The 21,733-nt window shown below is 36.4% G+C and overlaps 1 protein-coding gene across 1 annotated transcript; it reads left to right on the top strand.

Annotated features, from left to right (window-relative positions):
• The first annotated feature begins 1,800 nt into the window (after positions 1-1,800).
• On the top strand, positions 1,801-20,725 carry LOC129228485 (uncharacterized). Its single transcript, XM_054863166.1, has 6 exons — positions 1,801-1,857; positions 7,587-8,405; positions 10,066-10,332; positions 11,684-11,707; positions 13,058-13,250; positions 16,263-20,725. Exons 1-6 carry the CDS (start codon positions 1,801-1,803, stop codon positions 20,723-20,725), a joined length of 5,823 nt encoding a protein of 1,940 aa, XP_054719141.1.
• Positions 20,726-21,733: the final 1,008 nt, after the last annotated feature.

Genomic DNA, 21,733 nt, shown 5'->3' with positions numbered 1-21,733 from the left:
CCTATCGCAACTACGGCACTTAAAATTTTGCATCCGTGATTTTCTCCGGAGATTTTCATCTCTCTGCTAAACAGTAAATCAATATCAATGAAGCGAAGTGAAGAAGACTTATTTTTTCCCTCTCTAAAAATTCTTATAAATTTTTGACTAATTTGTGACAAAAAAGTTTTGATCTTGCTAGGAGTTGGTATTTGTATCTGACATTGCAAAAAATAGTTCAAATTGTAGCTTTTGAATTGAAATCCTCAATCCATAAAATCAGATCTATGAGAGTAGAAATCGAGTATGCTCGATTCCTAACGCAACTACGGCACTTAAAATTTTGCATCCGTGAATGACTCCAGAGATTTTCATTTCTCTGCTAAACAGTGAATCAATATCAATGAAGCGAAGTGAAGAAGACTCTATTTTTTCCCTCTCTTTTCCAACTCTTACAAATTCCGACCAATTTGTGACAAGAAAGTTTTGATCTCGCTGGGAGTTGGAGCGTGCACTTGACATCGCCTAGTTGCCGACGAGGAGCCACCGGAGATGAGTTGGGCTTCATTGACTTTGTATGTCGGCGTGCAATCCTGATCTAGATTTTTCCCGATCGTTTTCCTCTTTTTACTGCAAAAGATGGGTGTAGTTACGTAATCCTTTTAGCATTTGACGAGAAAGTTTTCTTTTATGGACATTCCAGGGAAAGGAAGATCCGATGAGTCCGAAACAATGATTCAGGGCGATATTTTACTTTCGTTCTATTCTATTGGGGAAGGATATCCTACCGAGTTTTACTCATTCATTAAAATTTTAACCGCCAAGAGCTGTTAAAACTTTAGATCAGTTGAGATCAGTGGCGCAGCCAAAGTTTCTTCTGTATGAGGGGGAGGGGTGGATCATAACTAGCCAGAGTTTTCTCCTGGGGTTGGTTATAAGAAGCCAATCATTGGTCTTGGAGGATTGATCGTACTGTGTTTTCATGCATATACTGTAAGAACGTGCAGAGTCTTTAATATTGCTGTTCCGGTGAAATACTGACGCAACTGCAAAAAGTAATTTTACAGTAGAACCAAATATGCATGCAACGACCTCAAACAACCTCATACAATGAAACATAGTTGAGTAACTGCCCTGGTGGCTAAAAGTTGAAAAACAAATCTGTCAGTGAAATACACCGCCAGCTCAGTCATTTCCAGCCGAGGACTGCAGTTTCGTGCTTATTAGCAATCATCAGCCCGGCATAGGAAAGTGACTGAGCTGGAGATGGAAAACCTCTTAAGGAAGCCAAGAGTGCGAAACAAACTGGTAGCTAATATAGAATTAGAAGACCATACGAGTGACCGATGCAATGGTTCGGTTCAACTCGAAGATTGAACGCGAGGCAAGGTATATTCAGCAAATTACCGCCCATTAGCCAGGACTAAAGCAGAAATACGTGAAATACACCGAGTAATACCGTCAAGTTGAACCGAACCATTGCTTCGGTCACTCGTATGGTCTGCTAATTCTATATTAGCTACCAATTTGTTTCGCACTCTTGGCTTCCTTAAGAGGTTTTCCATCTCCAGCTCAGTCACTTTCTTATGCCGGGCTGATGAGTGCTAATAAGCACGAAACTGCAGTCCTCGGCTGGAAATGACTGAGCTGGCGGTGTATTTCACGTATTTCTGCTTTAGCCGTGGCTAATGGGTGGTAATTTACTGAATAAATCTGTCAGTGTTCCTCTGCATGGGGGTGACCACGTTTGGACCCAGTGACGACAATAACTCATTTCCAATTAATTTTGCAGTTACGTCAATGTTCCACCGGAACAGCGATATGTCTTTAAAATCAAGTTTTCGGGGAGTTAATCAGTTTGCTGTGTCCCTGGCTGAGGTAATCTTCTTTCGGCATCCTCTGTCCTTTTCAATCGTTTTGGAAGTAAAAGATTATAACGTTTTACTTTAATGGTGGAAACTCTTTCTCCGAGCTTTTTTGATTTATTAATCTGCTAATAGCTAAGGCCGATTTTCTTCTTGTATTAACATATCTTTTTCTAAAATTTTTGACACTTGATATTTAATAGGAAAATAATTGTTAATAATATTGTTTTCTAATAAAGAATTGTTCTCTGAACGTTGTATGCATTGTCCATTTTCCTCGAGAAGGCACGTGACTCCGCCTTCGTCACGTGGTATCCGATGATTCTATTTCGCTGTTTTCGGCAGAAGGTATATTCAGATGACAGCATTTTGTTGTAAAAGCAGCAATTTTCAAATTGTAAGAATAATGAAAATAGCAACAGATATGTAAAGCAAGTTATGTAAAGGACACTAAGAGTTTTTTGCACATTAAAATAAACGCCCAAATTAAGGTTGTCTGGTTGTCTCAGAAGCCCGTGGATATGTTAACCGATCACCCCCGCGTAAAACGGAACTCTGCGTTCGAGAAGGCGGCGCGAAGTGCCTTCTCGTGAGAAACGGACAATATTCATCAACAGTTTCAATAACAACGCTTGAATTTATTCTAATAGCGAACGATTTCTCCGGAGATTTTTCTTACTTATGAACTCTATTCAGAACAGCGAACATGCATCATAAAATAAAACGATATTTTTAAATGAAAAGGAAAAGGCTTTAAAATGAAAAGGATTTATAAAAATGTAACTAGCAAAGGCATTTCAAATATAATCTGTTGAGACCGAACACGCAAACACGATGTTACTTGTGCTAAGTTTTAATGCTTCAACTCAAATTACAACTCCTTTAACGTATAAATAACATTTTGCCTATGAATTCGTCTTCAGTGAACTTAGGCAACTTTAAAATATTTTTATATTTGCTGTCATAACCACAAGCAGCATGCCTCCACTCACTCTATTGAATAGATTTGTATAGAAAAAAAAACATTTTGCCGAATTAATAACGAAGAAATTAATGATTACTTATTTTCCAAACTGAATTTGCTTAATCACCGAAAAAAGAAATAGATGGAAAACCCTAAATAAATTACTAGACTTTTTCTTGTAAGAGATCCAGAAAATCCAAAATTCACTTATGAAATTTTGGAAACAAACCTTTCAAGAAAAAAGCAAAAGAAGAAAAAAAAAAGATTTTTTTGTTCTTGGCCAGCACAAAAGTCCTTCCTGAAATTGAATCTAATGATATTGAGTTATAAAGCTCTGAGAAACTCGGCTCTTCTAAAGAAAAAACTTCTTTTACTTGATTCTCGCTTTTGCATAGGAGTCGTGGTTTCTTGTCCTGTCTCATGTTTTTCAAAAATTTCATCCTTTCTCAACTCACAAGCCTGCATTGTGCAATTAACAATTTCCTTCGATATTGTCACTGCTAATAATTGCGCTTTCAATTCATTTCATCTGGATTCAATCATATTTATATATCTGACTTGCGTCAATGTGAAGTCTTCAATTTTTATGAACAACTTTTTTCTAATTTCTTGAAACTAACAATATATTCAGAATTTGCACAATTTTATTCAATATTTTCATATTTTCTCCGGTCGGCGTCATTAGTAAAAAGTTTTGAATTCTTCAAAAAGTACCCTTAAAATATCTAAATCGATCTCATCCCTTTTTTTTAGTTGAGTTCCTGTCCTGATAATACAAACTGCTTCATTCTATTCGTTTACATTTCGTTTTGTACTCAAAAACACTACAGATCTTCAGAAACTTTTTGAACACGGAACTTCACCCCTCTTTATAACACTTTGAAGCACACTTTTTAGAACAATTTTCAAAACACTTTTGAGAACAATTATTTGGTTCAGTACACTTCTTACTTCTTTTACAAAAAAGGAAGTATTGTATTCGCGAAAAAACTTTCACTCAAAAACCAACCTTAATTTCCAATTTAGTCACCCCCGAGTGAATGTTGAGGGTTTTTTTTCGACTCAGTCACACGTGGATAAGTGTCTAAGAACGCATAGACACCCGAAATGTCCATATTGACGATTCCCGAAAAAAAAAAACAACAACGAATTTTCTCGTGACGTCTATATACGTATGTATGTGCGTAGGTATATCGCATAACTCAAGAACGGAATGTAATAGAAAGTTGAAATTTGGTACGTAGACTCCTAGTGGGGTCTAGTTGTGCACCTCCCTTTTTGGTTGCATTCGGATGCCCCAAAGGGGGTCTTTTGCCCCTTTTTGGAGGGAAATCATTGTTGATTTCGATGTAAACTCAAGTGGTGTTATAGTTCGGCGGACACTTGGCGATATACTTGGCGATTTTTTTTTTTTTTAATTTTTTTTTTAAAATCTGGTTTTAATTTGGCCACTGTTGGTGATATTTAAAGAATAAACTATTGAATCACATTAAAACTGCTAATAATGAGAAAATGACATTAAATCGGAGTGAAAAGAAGTCATGTGATGCACACATCAGCTCGTTTTTTAGCACTTTCGGAAACACATTTAACTTTTTTTTTTGATTGACGCACGTCCCTTCTTTTCAGAATATTTTGTAACAAACTTTTTACAGCAGTTATGGAATGCTTCTTTGCTGATTATGCTGTTAATTTTACAGCAATCTCTCGGGGCTGAACCGCCCCCGAGCAATGGACGGTCTTCGACCAGCCACTCTCCTTTTTCACAGCATTCACAACAACAACCGTCAACGTTTCATTACAACAAAATTTCTAGTAGTATCATATTGAGAGATTCTATTGACTGGTCGTCAGAGGCGGCGATTCGGGGGGAGGCAAAGCCACTTTTTATGGTTCATTTATTTATTTTATTTTTTAATTTAGGAACTAAAGCTAGAAATTATTTAAAAAAAAAAAAAACAGAAATGTCAAAATTTCAGAACATAATTATTTGCTTTACTTTGTATATCTGTTTACGAAACATTATTTAGCACAAGCAGTAACTTTTAGTTTATGCATACATTGTTTAGATATTAGTAAATTAATTGTTTTAATTAATTGTTTTGCTTAAACAAGCCATACTTATTCAATGAAATTATTACCAAGTCTTCGTGACATCTCAAAATACTTTGGGCTGAATAATGCAAGTCTAATTCGTGTCTAAGTTTTCTTCGGGGAAAGTCATAGTCAAAGTTTATCAAAATCTTTACAAAAACGTGAGTTGTTAAGTTGTTAGATTTACTTTAATTACCACTCATATGCTCTCAAAACAAGCCCTAGCAAAAATTTGTACTCTCTCTCTCTCTCTCTCCTTTGTTTTTTTGCTGTTGCTAAAAGTCCTATGGTTTTTAGTTGTTGTTGTTTTTTTTTTTTTTTTTTTTTTGCCCCCCACCCTCCTCCACTTTTTAGTCCCAATCGCCACCTTTGCTGGGAGGAAAGAAAGCTGTTGAGAATTTATTAGTTCGAAAAAAAGGAATAATCTCTTAAATGTACCCAAATGTGTTCCCAAGTTCAAATTTTAAATATCCTAAGGGAGCACATTCGAAGCACATTTAAGTCAACTTTCTTCTTGATGGAGTACATTCGGAACTCGTTTTAGAGCACATTTAGGCAACTGGAAAGCTTTTTGTGAATGAAAGTGTTCCAAACGTGGTTCCAATGCGAACTGGGAGTTTGCAGTGAACATGTTTTATCTGCAGATGAATACTCAGCATTGGATATTTTTGCTGTTTGTTACAAGGAAAAAGAGAAAAAAAAAAGAAATGGAAGAAAATGTCAATTCTGTAAATAAAAAAGGATAAAAAATTCTCCCAATTTTGGAAAATTCATGCTATTTTTCTTTTAAAATAGTTGAAAGTTGATATTTAGTGCGTTGATGGAAATTTCACTATGTTGTAAACATAGGTTCACCACTTTGCAAACACTCAATGAATAATGATTAGAAAAATATTTAAATGAGAAAGTGGTTTCAAAAACGAATAAACAAAATGTCTTTCCAACATGTAATGGCTTGAACTTTTTTCATATTAGCATCAGTATTTTGTAGTATGAATGAATATTATTTAAATTAAACGTCTTTTCATTTTGCCGCTTCAAAGCTAATTAAATCATTATTCACAATTATTAGCTTTTCTACCTCCAAGTATTATATGTATGATAATATACCAGCAACGCATCGGCAAATCCCTTCAGCATTTACTTCAAGGTTACTTCATCAAAATTCAAAACAGTTCCGCTGTGATATCTGTAAAATCGATTCATTGTATAAGAAAAGTTCTCAAAGACAATCATCAATGGCCATACATTGGGGTCACTGATTCTGAACCAAAGCAACTAAACTCGACTGCGCCTTTGCCCAGTATTTGTTTTATCATTGTGGCAACGATTAGGAAACGCTAATTGGATATCCGTTATCACTGTTGCACTTTGTACAATAGAAACAACCTTTCCTACATGAACTGAAGAAAGTAAAACGATTGTCACACCGCGTTATTATATGCCAATTAAGTTATTTGTCATTGTCATTCTTCAAAAAACGTGCTATTAGAACAATATTTCCGCACTTCTATAGGACTTTAAATACCAAGGCCTTCATATATACTTAACCTAATTTTAGTTAGAATGGTTAAACTTGCTTTATTTTAATGAAAGAAAAAACATATTTATTTTATACAATTATTTCTCCAGCAGTTCAAGCATTTGTTTCATATTTAAGGTCATTTATGGGAAATTGTTTTGAAAGATGTTATTCAAGATTGGTTTATAACAAAGTACAAACGATACGTAATAGTATGAAATACGACTACTATTTCGTGCTCTATATGCTAATAAGGTTTGGAACGCAATTAAAACTTTGCAAGTGAAGAATGTCAAATGAATGAAGTTACTTATTAAGACTTAAAAAATCAAGTTTCTACTGAATAAAACAGCAACAAATGTATCAAGATGGCGTCATAGTTACACAAAGTTTTTACGTATAAATATTTTACAAGTTTTTTTCAGATCGTGAACATTTACGTACAAAACTGAAATTTATTAACTTTTTCTGTTTAAAAAAAGGACATCTTAACGTTTTCAAACTCCGCGCACTTTATTTTGATGACTCTATAATCTCTTTAAAAATTTTTTTTAGATTTATATATCAATAAGAGTTTTCCAGACCTATACACAAGAATTTTCGCTCAAAGCAATTTATTTTGTAAATTACAGCAATTTAATTTTATATATGGATTAATATACGAAGATACATGACAAATCTCATTAACTTTTCTTATTTTCTGGCAAAATTGCGCATTTCTTTGCTAGTTTCTTGAAAATGTTGCCGGTTATTCAATTTAAAGCCCTAGATCGTAGCTTAAGTTGCGATACGTCCGCCATCTGGGGAGGGGGCTAAATGCTGCTTTCTTCCTATGTCTGCTATAATGAAGTATGTAGTATGTTTTGTTTCTTGATTGTAGGATTTCTGGATTGTGGATTAACATAAATAAAAATTACAATCAAGGAGCAAAACACGCTACTTCGCCATAGTAAACATAGGAAGAAAGCATCGTTTAGCCCCAAGATGGCGGTTGTGCCGCTACTTGTTCTACGATTCAGGGCTTTAATTTAATTCACTGCATTTTAATGGTTCCTGATCTTATAGCAATCTTGCACCTCCACCGTCAAACTACTGAAACTTGAATTTGCACTTTCAAGTATAAGACCACCTTTTTGTTAGATTTTGATTTTTTTCCTTTCAGCTTGCCACATCGAGTCCGTGGTATCCGTCTGGGCCACCACCAAATCATCTCAAATCATCACATGATGAGAAAGAAGCTTTGAAGAAGGTCCTTCCCCTCGTCACATTCGACTGCAGGAGGAAAACCGGATACTTTCCAGATGCCAAATTTAGCTGTGAAGTGTTTCACTACTGCAAGCCAGATGGCACCAGAAACACTTTCCACTGTCCCCCGCATTCCCTCTTCAACCAATTGACGATGGTCTGCGAAGAGAAGACAGTCCACAATGTAAGACTTTGCAGAGAGGGCTCCATCAACCAACAGAAGTCTTCGAAGACAGATGTGCCACGAAAGAAAGGGGTAGATAACAAACCGAGTGATTCCCTGAAGACAAGTCCTAGTCCAATCTTTAAAACACCATTCACTCCAATTGTACCTGGAGAATCCATCAAATCTATTATGACTCTTGAAGAGTTGCTAAGTTACATGAACGGTGGACATGGCCGTGATAAAGAGCCGATGTTCATTTCGTCTTTCCAAAAAGCAGGGTCAAATCAAGCAAAGTATGGTGGTAAGTTGGCAGTAAGTAATCAGGAAAAACGAATTACCAAGCCAAAACCGATAGAAACTACAACTAAGCTTGCTGACATTAAACCGACAGAAAGTACTAGTACTTCTCCTCTGGTCAGTCTCATTAGTACTTCTCCGACAGAAACGTCAAAATCTGAGGATTACGAAGAAGTATCAGCAGAGTATGATGCCATTGAAGGACGCAAACCTAGGAAACACAAGCGGGTGGGAAAAGTGTTTGACGTCAAAAAAGAACATCTACCACAGAAAGTAAGTTACATATGAATTTTCAACACTTTAAATCGATATTATATTGTTACACAGATAGTTTAAATCGGCTTGAAAATTATTTACGAAAATATGAAATCAGTAACCGGATAAGTTCAGCGATTACATTCATAATTATTCCTTTAAGAACATTCAGAAATATGATGCTCGACATGAAAATGTTAACTCTTCTTATCATTATTATTAATTTTGAGATGAATGATCATTTTCAACTTATTGTTTTTCCCTCTGCGCTTCTTAAAGTAAAATTTTTGTGACAAGAAGAGAAATATCAACTAATGAGTGTAAAATTAAAATTATAGACTGAACAACTTAATCCGTTCAATTGCAAAGTAGAAAAGTAAATTTCAGGTTGGTCAGAACAATTCTTAAACAGTCTCAAGCGAAAATGTATATTATATTCAGTCGCTATAATCATAAGTTGAGAATAAATCTTCCTTGTTTTTAATCCAAGCAGCATTTCTATCTCATAAATTGCATATTGTTAACGTTTTTAAAAAATGTGATTTTGTTTTATACTAGACCGTCATTTAGTGCTTATTAGTGGAATAATTGTTAAAATGTGAAAGAATACGGTGAACCATACTTTCGCTAATGTATAATAATTGCCGCCCATAATCAACAGCAAATTAAAATCATTAACTTACAAATATCAGTACTTGCACGAAATCCAGATAGATGGATGCTTGTATCATTCAATCTTCCTGTAGCACTATAGCGTTTCCAATCTTTTGTTAGGGGTTGAAATCCTCTAAAATAAAACCACATCGTTGCCTCAAATCGACAGTAAGATATCTAATCCCAGAAATAACACTAACTATCTTACTGTTGTTCTGAGGCGACGACATAGAAGAGTAGTGTGTAGAATGTGGTTTAGTGTTTCCGTGCACATTCATTACTCTGACCTTAAAAACCACCTTTTCATCGCAGGTTCACTCTCGTGTGTTTATTTGATCGACCACTATCAGTAGTTACATAAATCCAGATAGGTCCATGAATTCTATCAATTAATCTTTCTGAAGCACTATTACACAATTGAGAAAATTAATGGAATTAAACCATTTTTTTACAAAATCAACTTTATTTAAATCATTTAATTATAAAGTCAAATTCACCACTTAGTATGCCCCTCCCCTTTGTCCAGCAACATTTTCACTCTACTGGGCATAGAATCACCTAGAGTTTCGCACTGTTTTTAGCAAAGCACAAATCATTTTTTTCTATTGTTGTGCAATCAGATTTTCACTCAATGTCACAACGGCCTGCCTCTTCCGTGGAGAAATATCCATGGCCAACAAAAAGATAAAAAGTGACCGGATTGAGAAAAAACAGCAAAAATATGTAGAAATTTATAACACTTAAACAAAACACAATATTTATGAGAAGAAAACGTGAGGTTATAGCTTCTAATCAACTGGTAGTCTAAAAAGTTGTTATAAACAGAACAACCTAAAAATTCGAAAATTAAAAGTTCTCAATTTAATTCCATTAATTCGCAACAAGGGTGTACGGTTGCAAATCTTTTGCTAGGGGTTGCAAATCCTTAAAATAATCCCATATACAAAAGTAATATATAGAACGTGGTTTGGTGTTTCTGTGCATAATCATTCCGCTTTCCTTAAAAACCTCCTTTTCATTCCAGGTTCACTCTCATGTGTCTATTCGATCAGCCTCTAACGGTCCTTCAGAAGAGGAAGTGACACCTACCGAGGGTTCACAGAATGTCACCTCTCCGAGGCTCTTCTCTGCAGATCGCAGCAGAGCCAAGGAATTCCGGAAAAGGAGGAAGAATTCGAACAGGCGAAGAAGGATTCAGGTCGAGAGTCAGAACGCCACTGAAACAACCACTGATGGACTTCTGATGACCAGTCCCATACCACAAACTGCCCGACAAGACAGTACCGACAATGTGAGGGAAGTCGTTTATAGAAGGTGAGTTAATTGGGGGAGGGAAGAGGTTTAGATGACTGACTAATTTGTGGCGTAAGTGTAGCAAAATTGCATAGCATCTTACTCATATGGGGATAAAGATCTTTGAATTTCATTTCTAAAACTAAACATCTCTTAAAGTTCCAACAAGAAAAGAAATATTCAGTAAGTCACCGCCCTATAGCCAGGGCTAAGGCAGAAATACATGAAATACACCACCAGCTCAGTCAGTTCCAGCCGAGGACTGCAATTTTCGTGCTTATTAGCACTCATCAGCCCGGCATAGGAGTGACCGAACTGGAGGTGGAAAACCTCTTAAGGAAGCCAAGAGTGCCAAACAAACTGGTAGCTAATACAGAATTAGCATTGACCAGACGAGTGACCGAAGCAATGGTTCGGTTCAACTCGAATATTGAAGGTAAGGCAGGTACATTCAGTAAGTCACCGCCCTATAGGCCCAGCGAGGGCTAAGGCAGAAATACATGAAATACACCACCAGCTCAGTCAATTCCAGACGACGACTGCAATTTCGTGTTTATTAGCACTCATCAGCCCGGCATAGGAGTGACCGAGCTGGAGTCCTCCCTGCAGTCCTCGGCTGGAATTGACTGAACTGGTTGTGTATTTCATGAAAAAAGAAATGTTAGATTTATTTATCTTATTGTTGTGCTCTTGTACAAACCATTCGAGAGTTCTCTGCCTAACAATGATGTTCCTTAACAATAATGTTTCATTTCAGTTGGACTTGTGTGTCTTCCGTTTAACGAGAACCACTAGGGTGGAAGACCAACTATCCTCAAAGTTCGATAGATGGAAGTACTATCTGTCAACATTTCGATATTTTTGATCGAGACCAGGAGATGAACAACCCTTGATTCAGTACCCCCAGATTTGTAATGGGAATTGGAAAGACTTAGTGACGACACCTTTAACGTAAACCAGTCCCCAGTTGAGCACGTGAAGAGTCGCCGATATCGAAACCGCGGCCCTTCAGCCTCGAATCTGATGTCTAAACCAAACGGGGAACGTCGGCCCTTCACTTATCATACTTATATATTATTACGAATATACACTACACTGTAAAAAAGATTCAGAAACTTTCCTGGAAAAAAATAGGCGACTAATGTGCCCAATTTCTGCCAATAACATATCTTGTAAATGTGTCGTACTAACAGTTAGTAACTTTCCTGAAATTAGACTAGAATCTTTCTAAAAAATTTAGAAACCTTCCCAATCAAAGCCACTTCTTTTTCTGGACTAACTCAGGAACTTCAGTGAAAACTAATATCTGTATAAAATAATAGCTTGACACCTTCCTATTTAACCACTAGAGCTCCCAAAGCATAATGGCCGAAGTTAAGAAGGAATTCCAATCAATTCCATCAAAGTTGCAATATCCAGAAACCGCAGTTCGGCTTTGAATGGGATTCAGTCATTCTAGAGAGACCATAAATAAGCTGGAGAAACAATTAATAAAGAAGCCTAATATATTTTTATGCTGGTAGTGGAAAATGTTTTTCATCACAGTATAAAATCAGCATTCGTGGAACTTGTTGCGATTCAGGTCGAGCTGGGAGTCGAAGGCGGCTAGTAACAAATTACAAGCTGAAATATATTGCTTTTACATAGTACTTTGGTGGTAAAATAACCACTTAATGCTACAGTATAACCTCGATTTAACGATTATCAAGGAACAGGAAAAAGTCATCGTTAAATCAAGGATATCGTTAAATCGAGGAGCATAGACACTCAATGCAGTCAAATTCTGACCAGTGAAATGTATCATTAAATTGAAGCTATCGTTAAATCGGGTATTGTTAAATCGGTTAGATTTGGCATGATTCATATTATCCCGTGAATACGCTCCAAAAAAGATGTGGTTCCCAAATCTTTGAAAAAGAAGTTAATTTTGTACTATATTCACAGATGAGTGGATTTCTTCATTTTTTACAAGTTGGAAAATGTTTTCAACTGTAATTACGGTTCTAGATTGATCAAATTTCGGAACAAGCTGAAAACGTGGTTAAAATTTATTTTTTAACAGTTCTGGAAAACTTTAATTAATAGGACTCAAACTGCAGCTCATATTTTCTATTATTGAAGCAGTTCTTTCTCTGTACTATTTCTTCAAATTTTACATCATTTGGTTTTGTAATGTAAAAAAACGTGCTAGAGATGACGATTTCAATGTAAAAATTACAAAAGTTTAATGGGTATAAATTTTTTATCCCATAAAATGCACCTTTTAAAAAACAGCATTTAAAGCCAAAAATACCCAATGAAAATTGAATTGACATATTTTGGGGTTGAAAGAACCAATTCAAAACAAAATAATAACTAATAAGGGAGCTTGTGAAGGAAAAAAAAAAGACATTCGACAAAACATGGCGGATATTTCGAAGTATTTATGAACTTTATTCGAATTTTTCCTGGCGTTTACGTTGCATGAATGTAGCCTGTTATTAAGATGAACTGTCTTTTGGGGGGAAGGGGGGATGTAAAAAGAGTTGAACAATGGCAATGTCATCGAAGTTCTTGGAAGTGAGTATTAATGGTGTAGACGTCAAGTGTATCACACACCAGACCGAAATGGAAACTTTAAGTGGACATAATATAACATTCACCTGGTCTTACAGTTACATTACTTTTTTTTCAGGAGAAAGACCCAGCGCCAGCGCCCGAAACTAAGTCCAAGAGACAAGGAGGAATGGCAGGGGTTTACGAAGCCTGAGAAAGTGGAGCCTTACACCCTCCCACCTCTTCCGATGCCAGACGAACTTCTTCAACCAACTACCAGGAGCAGAAACGGAAATGAAGAGCCAAGGAATCCGTGGCAAAAAACAACTCAACCCACAGCTGAAGATCTATCGACAGTCAAATTTGGTGAAAAACTTTCTGGTAAGTATTCGAATAAAAATACAGCACAAAAGGGTACAACTTGACCAGCATATGACCAGAGCAATCTTTCCCTAATCTTGCCAATGAGTTGAATCAACTAAATCGTTGATTCAACTCATCAAAATGAAAATGGTAGCGGCACATGTGCCTGGCGTGCCTGATGAGTTGACTGTCGTGTGAAGGATGCCGGGCGATTCCTTGACTTTTCTACCTGGTTATACTTCCTGATAAACGCCCGTTCGAAGTTTAATTCAATTTAGCTGCATCGTGTGTAGGAGATCTTAGTCTGGCTCATAGTTTTTGATATTTACTTAGAGGACAAATTTTCGTCGTCATGGTTACAAATTGTCCGCATGGTGGATTCATTCTATTTTTCTTTTCTTTTCTTTCTTTCTTATTTTTTGAGCAATAACAATTGCTTATTGTTCTCATTTGAAGGTTTTTGATGTCCGTGTCTCTTTCAGCACCACCGCCCATCGTCCTATGTAGAAGCGCCACCGAGCACTACTTCCTGGAATCAGTTTCTCCTGGTGGGACCATGTCCTACACACACGTACGCTCATACACAAGCCTTTACACACATACACACAGGTCTACACACACACACGCCTACGTGAATACACACATGTCTACACACACACATGCCTACACGTGCACGCACGCGCGCCTACACACACACACACACACACACACACACACACACACAAATATACACGCGTAACCGCCCAGGAGAAGGGGGCAGGATTGGTGGGACAGGAGTCGTTTCTAGAAACAACAGCCCCCAATGAGCAGGGTCCTGTCGCAACTCGTGACTGCGAAAAACATAATTTGAATTCAAAATATGAGAATTCAGGTTAATTTTTAATTTTTATATTAATTTTATTTTATTTTATTTATTTTTTCTTTTTTTCGATGCGGATTTTTTTTTTTTCAAGCAGATATTACATTAAACGAGCTGATGTGTGCATCACATGAATTCCTTTTACTCCAATTTAATGATAATAGTGCCTCGGAGTAAGCAAAGAAACTTTAAATATTTTCACTCCAATTTTGTTGCGAACCGAAGCAAAGAAAACGTTTTATACACATAAATTTTCGCAATATTGCAAGTTTTAATGCGATTCAATGGTTAACTCTCTAAATATGGCCAAACTGAAGCCAGATTTAAATTAAAAAAACCCGCCAAATTCGTCACCAAGTTGGCGACAAAACTTGGCTACCAAACGCCTGGCGATATATTGCCAAGTGTTTGCCAAATTATAACACTAATTGAGTTTACATTGAGCTTAACAATGATTTTACCTCAAAAAGGTGTAAAAAATCCCCTTTGGAACATTCGAATGCAACCAAAAAAGAGGGTGCACAACTAGACCCCACTAGGAGTCTACGTATCCAATTTCAACTTTTTAAGACATAACCGGTTTTGAGTTATGCGATACACACGCACATACATACATCCGTCACGAGAAAACGCGTTGTAATTAACGCGAGGACCGTCAAAATGAATACTTCGGTTGTCTGTATACGTTCTTAGGCATATATACACTTGCGGTAAGGTTGAAAAAAAAAAAAAAAAAAAAAAACTCAATATTAATTCGGGGGTGAGCAAAATGGAAGTAAAAACGGGGTTTTTCAAGAGGGGGGGGGGGTAAAATCACGGTTTTCAGGAAAAACATTTATATGGATGAACTTAAATAGCAATATATATATATATATATATATATATATATATATATATATATATATATATATATATATATATATATATATATATATATATATATATATATATATATATATATATATATATATATATATATATATATATATATATATATATATATATATATATATATATATATATATATATATACTGTAAAAAATACCCGTAATTTCAACTAGTTTTTCCCGTAGATTTGACGGTTTAAAACCGTAAATTTTACGGATTTTTTTTACAGTGTATATATATATGTTCAAAAATTCCAAATGACTAATTCCTGCCATTTAAAATTGATAAGAAATAAAAATTGCATTACAGTATACGTTATAAATATAATCTTTATGATAAATGTATGAGTACCAATTAGCTATAATAACCACATCTTTATTACCACATATTAATTATTTTTTTATGGATATGCCTCGTATTATCGTCAGTATTAATATGATGGGCGCGAATTTCTTCTCTATTTCCATATTTTCCATTCCAATAAATTAGTAGGAACAAGAAACTCAACGAGTAGGGTTACATCGCAATTCGTAATTGCATAAACATAATCTAAATCCAGGACTTAAAAATATAAGGGGCTTGATGTTGGACGTTGTGTGCTGGATAGTAACAATGAATGTAGTGTGAGGGCAACATCCGTGCTGCGTCCAGCTGGTCATTGTGTGTGCTGGATGTTTTTCTTTTTTCTTATTTTTTTTAAGGGAGAGAAAATATTTTAAATACAAAGCGATGGTGCAGATATCAAAATAAAATAAGTTTAGTGTTCTTTTTTAATGTAATATAAAAAATGTTTCTAAATTCCAAAGACTATTTCTATAATCTAGGTTCGCACTAAAAAGTATGGAATAAAATAAGTACATGATTTCTCGATTACAACTCTCAAAAGTTGCAGTTGATCTTTATATCGTTATAGTTAGTTAATTCTAAAGCAGCCAACAGAATGCAAGTTCAAAATATGAGAGAAGTAGGCGATACACAGCTTGCACGAATAGCTTTTACTATACCGCCTATATTCTTCTTATTTCAATTTTTAATTTAAATTTTATTGAGTAAATACTTTAGAATTAACCAAAATATCAAAAAATTGAGATCAATTGATGTTTTTGAGTGTTGTAATAGAGAAATCATACATTTATTTTATTCCACAACTTTTAGGGTGAAACAATTTTATTTATTTTCTTTGAATAATACTTTCTATTCTGAGTTAAAAGATCTTACTGTCGTTTTGAGTATTTCATTCAACATAAATTTTTTTACGTAAATCACTTTGCTCTTTCTTTCAGAAAACGACAATCATCGTTACCAACCTAGCCCCGAGCAAATGAAAGGTCAAGCCGGACCAGTTGAAAATTTTGAAATAAAGGAAATTCCACGAGCTTCTGACATAAGTTTTGCGGATAGTCTCGAAGAAACTGCTTCGGGTCATACCAAGTCTCCAAAGTCAGATGAAAAAGAAATTCACAAAAAATCACGAAAAAATAAGAAATACCAAGAGACCCATCAACCCACATCGAATTTAGAGCCTGTGTTCGATGACAAGTCCCATCACACCACCGCACCACAAGATCTTTTCCCTCCTCCTCCAGTAGCTCAATCAAGGGAGCAACAAGTCATATACTCACAACAGATCCTGGATCAGAAAGACACAACTGCGGAAACGCTGGAAACAAGACCTGAGACAACTAAATCACCAAATGAAGATGCTTTCCGAGTCACAAAGCCGTACGTTGGTAAATACCAAACAAGCGTGAAAGAGCTTGCCGACATCGAAGAACAGAGATGGAAAATCAGTTCTGGAAATAAAGCACAGAGCAAGAAAGTTGAGGTTGGATCAACATTCAACATGAATACCGATATTCCTGAGACAACTACTAACACTGAATTTCAAGTGCCACCGACAACAGAGACACCAGCTACTAATAGTGTATACGATACTAAGGAGTGGCAAAAGCACACAATGGCACATCAACACCTGTCCAAGTTAATGAACGACTTTTTCGCCATGTCTGCTTCAAATGCACCCGGAAGAATTCAGTTAGATTCCAAGAACAGTGGAGAACAAGCATTCATCCCGAATTATAGAATTCCAGATGAGGATCTTTATGTAGGAGCAGAATCTGTTAGAGATGAACTAGAAGATTTACCTCCAGAACTTCTTGAAGTCGTTGATTTACTAACAGGCCGAGGAGAAGATGATGATCTTAAACCACAAGGCAGTCATGAAATTATAAAAATCAATGGACCAATAACCGATGCTCACTTGAGAAAAATATTTGCTGAAGAAAAGTTTGATGTGGAAAAGCCCCAGAAAAAATCAGAAAATAGAATTTTTAAGAAAATTGTTGTAGTCCCGGAGGAAGATAAAGACGATATAAGGGATATTGATGATATATCGGATTTTGCTTCATTAAGACTTGAACCGCTGTTGAAAAAAGTAATTTCGAAAGAAAAGTCGATCTCTGTCGTACCCTTCAAAAAGGAAAATTTCAGAGCTCAGTCACCTACAGTTTTAAGTGCAAAAAAGGTTCCGGTTCGTGTGCTTTATAGAGAGCATGTGAGTGAATCGAGACATCAAAAAGTTCCATACAAACCAGATGTTAAAATAGTAAGATCACAATTACCATCTCCGAGTTTACAAGTCATTCACAATGGAAGGTTAGCACAGAGTCGTCAGATGAAGTATCCAATGCAACAGCTACAACAACCTACAGTTGTCTTGCATCCACCTTCAATATATCCTCCACATCCTCCCCCACTTAGGAAACGCTTCCCTGTACCACCCTACCCCTTCGGAGGTATCAGAGCCACACCACACAGAACAAGATATGTTCCTAGACGAAGAAAGCGCTCCATAATGAGTAGATTACGTAGGCAGATCAGACACAATCATCAGCATTTCCTACCATATTCAAGTCCAGTATTTCCTGCGTATAATCCTAAATTTGTGCCAACATTTTCACCTTTCAAAAACATTCTTAGTAGAAACGTAATGCATGCATCGGGTACCCATTTAGCACCCTTTAGATATCCTGGATTTCAAATACCGAAGCCTTCATATAATAGGCCCCACATCTTCCCCCAAGCCCACCCAAGACCAGCTCCTGTACAGCATGTTACTCGAAACGGACATCAAACAGTCATTGTAGAGGAGGTACCTGTTCCAATCCCTGTCGAGGTACCAGCACCTAGCATGATGCGCCCTTCGCTAACCGGACCGCAGCAACCAAAACCTCTGAACGCATATCCTCCTATTCCTTTTAGGTCCCCATCATCTCCAGCTATTCAGACACCACCCCTAATTCAAAGACCGCAAAACCGATTTCCGTATCAAAATAATTACCGCCACTTCGGCATGCCATCGAATATAAGACAACCAACATTGAGTTATCAACACCCGGGGCCTTTCGTACCGCCATTACCACAAAGTTTCACGAGTCAAGGTCAAGTCTATGCACTCGGAGTGACATCTAAACCGTTTGCACCAGTTAAACAAGTGCCTCCTCGACCACCAAGTAACATACCGAGGAAATTCCCTAGACCTTATGAAAGCATGGATGGACTTATTGATAGCTATCCCAACTTCCCGTACTTTCAAGGAGCTTCGACAACACCAATATCAAATGAACCTGCTGTTGGTAGATTGATGTATAGTGGATACAAACCTCCAAAATCTACTTTAGGCACCAAACCACCTAAAACCAGCTTACATACAAAAAAAGAGCGAAAAGAGTCATCTACAGAAGCGAAAAATGCTTCTCGGTCAAAAACAAAACCAAGTTATTATTCGTACCACGAAACTCAAGCAACTCCAGTGCGAGAGCATCGAAACAACTATGACGAAAGCAAGCACAGAGGAAATACCATTTCAAAACCTAACAGTGAAAATACATCAAAAGACACTTCTGAATTTAAAGCACCAACTCAAAATCTGAGCACCAGCTTTTCAACATCATCGGAAGAAGGTGTGCCCCGAAAGCGAAGACCTGTAAGAAGACGAAAACCGAAACCTCAAAGTTCTACAACTGCAGGAACAAATACCCTAAATGATATATCCCCTACACCACCTCCACCAGAACAAATACCACCACCTCCAGCAGTTTACACCACTAAACCCGCCCAATACGAAACTCCTGAACCTCCGCTGAGTTTTAGAGAAAACAATAAGCCCCCCGAGACAAGTAGTATCCTCTATCCCCCTGCAGGTTATTACGGTAAAGATCAATTAGGGCAGTTTTTCGATTCATCAGCAAAAAGTTACAAGAAAACCTCAACTCCAAAACCATATCAGCAAAAATATCTAGGAGAAAGTGTGGCAAGTGATGAGCTCAAAGACTCAGTTGAAAGTTTTTCTGCTGAATATGGAGATGAACCTGCTTTTGGTACAAGATTGAAATCAAAACCACGTACTCAGGCTAGAAGCAAATCTTTAAAAGCAAGACAACCAAATCCTTCTCAAACACAAAAACAAGAAGTTCGGACCAATCCTAACAGTAAACTAGGCTCCAATCAGGAACAAATGAAAAAGCAACAGTACCCAGCTGAAAGGAATAACGATGCCAGTTTGAATGAAAAAAGTAGAGAAACGAAAAATATGATGCCGCCTCAAAGGCGTAGAAGACCACTTCCTCCAAGACCAAGAGTTCGTCCAGCAAACATTCCAATTTCTCAGCCTGATCCCGGTGCACATCACTTTAACTACCAAGAAACTCCAGGTGGCTTTTATGCAGTGCCTAAGGGGTTACAAAATTTCGTCGCACCTGGTCAAAGGGGGCCATCTTCTTTCTCGGGTAGCACAGATATGTTTGGCATTCCTCATCCTGTCATAGATCAGAGCATTTACTCATTAAGGCCGCATGAAACTCCGATTGATTTTAACCCGAATTTCTTTTCAGTTCCTAAACACGTTGCTCAGCAGCAACAATCGCCGCTGCATAATATGAACATCAAACCGATACCGGAATCAGCAAGAGGATTTTTTACAGCTCCAGATCCTTCAAAATTTCAAAAAAAGAAATCTGAAGAGAAGGAAACTCAAGAGAGAAATCCCTCGGTCGAATCAGCGAATGAAAATAACGAACAACAAAACTCTGCCACGAGAAAACTTCGAAAACCAAAAAGAAAAAACAGATACAACCCGAGAGTTAATGAGAACAAAGAGAATAAAGAAAACAACCACTACAAGCAATCCGAGGAGGGAAATGTTGGGGAAACGACACCTTCAAACTATAGAGACAGGACAACAACATCAAGTACCACTTTTGAACCAAGAACAACAACATTCACTGCCAGTTCCCCGAATGACATAAAAGAATCATCAGCTGTCTTCAAACAACGGCCACCACTCCTTCCAAAATCACTGCCAGAAATTTCAAAATCTCTCCTGGATGGCAAAATAGACTTTCAAAAGCTAAATGCCTCGATATCTACCTCAGTTTCGGTTTCAGGAGCTCTGCCTTCCCCCAATAATTCAGAAGAAAATAAAAAAGTATTTTCTTCCCAAAATGGAGGTTTGGCTGTAATTAAGAAAGGTCCAAAAAGAAAAAGAATACGACAAAGAATGACCACAACAACGGGTGTTCCTTTTCTCAATGACAACGAATCGAGTACTAACGCAAAATATGAAATAGCTGCTAGTGTTTTAGATATCATTAAAGCAACTACAGAAACAGAGAGACAGGCTTCTGGTTTTTATTCTAACAATTACGCCGACGAAATCCCATCTGCATCTAAAGTGTCAAGCTCTTAGTCACCAAGAACAGTTAAAGAAACCACAGACAAAACTATTAAATAGAGCAAATGAACATTTTTTATTGGAACGAAGCAAAGGGTTTTATAGTCACTGAATATCAAGAAAATGACAAATAAGCTTACTAGCTAAAGAAACCAATATTTTTCTCATTACCCTTTACTGGAAAGAGGGTGACATTTTCGCAAAACTTTTCTTTCCATGTCATGGCCTGTTTCGTTTGTTGTAAACCAAATCATACGTAAGTTTAGAGGATAAATGTAAAAGCGATGTAAAATTCCAGCTGCTGAATGTTACATAATTTTCAAGGACAATGTTTTTCAGATGCAACAAAACATACTTTTGACAAAACAATGAACTGAATACACGCTGCAGAATTGATGTTCATTTTCATATTTATGACAGAGATTCATATTACGATGGCAAAAACTGTTAATACTGCATCGTTAAAAATACGCAACTCAATAAGATAAGTGGAAAATTTTCTTCGGTTTCATATATCCTATTCATCATTACTTTGTATTGATAATTATTATGATGATTTAATTGATAATTACGATCCCATTTGAAAGTTATGGATGCGTAAGAGTCAATTTTGACATAATATTTGACTGAATGGTATCAAAAAAAAGGCAAATAATTAGTTGAACTCATCTTATAACATTAATAACCTTTTTATTTCTAACTGCACAAATTAAAGTAAAAATAAAAAAGTTGGTATTCTGAAGAAGCTTCATAACATTGAGTGGCTGGCTCCATCTCAAATGTGTTATTTCTCGCACAAAACTGGACATCACTCGAAATTTTCATTAAAAGAAACATTAGGTCAAGTGTAGTTAACTACTAAAATTTCAAACTTCAGTTCTTCACAAAAACTATATGGCAAACATTCAAATAGAATCAGTAGCAACTTCAAATGCATGTACAAAAAAAAACAATACTCAATTCCCTACTATTAACTTCAAGATATTCAATTTTGAACATAAATTACTTATTTGAAGACTCAAA

The sequence above is a fragment of the Uloborus diversus genome, chromosome 8 (assembly GCF_026930045.1).
Source record: "Uloborus diversus isolate 005 chromosome 8, Udiv.v.3.1, whole genome shotgun sequence".
NCBI classification, from domain to species: Eukaryota; Metazoa; Arthropoda; class Arachnida; order Araneae; family Uloboridae; genus Uloborus; species Uloborus diversus.
Note: the sequence above shows the minus strand (reverse complement) of the source record. Positions and strands in the feature narration are given on the sequence as shown.

Bases quoted from the DNA above. Each gene is read 5' to 3' on its own strand.
- LOC129228485 (XM_054863166.1), top strand. From the start codon at position 1,801: ATGTCTTTAAAATCAAGTTTTCGGGGAGTTAATCAGTTTGCTGTGTCC. The intron at 8,406-10,065 runs GTAAGTTACATA...TTTTCATTCCAG, and splicing joins AAGAACATCTACCACAGAAA to GTTCACTCTCATGTGTCTAT. The intron at 13,251-16,262 runs GTAAGTATTCGA...TCTTTCTTTCAG, and splicing joins ATTTGGTGAAAAACTTTCTG to AAAACGACAATCATCGTTAC.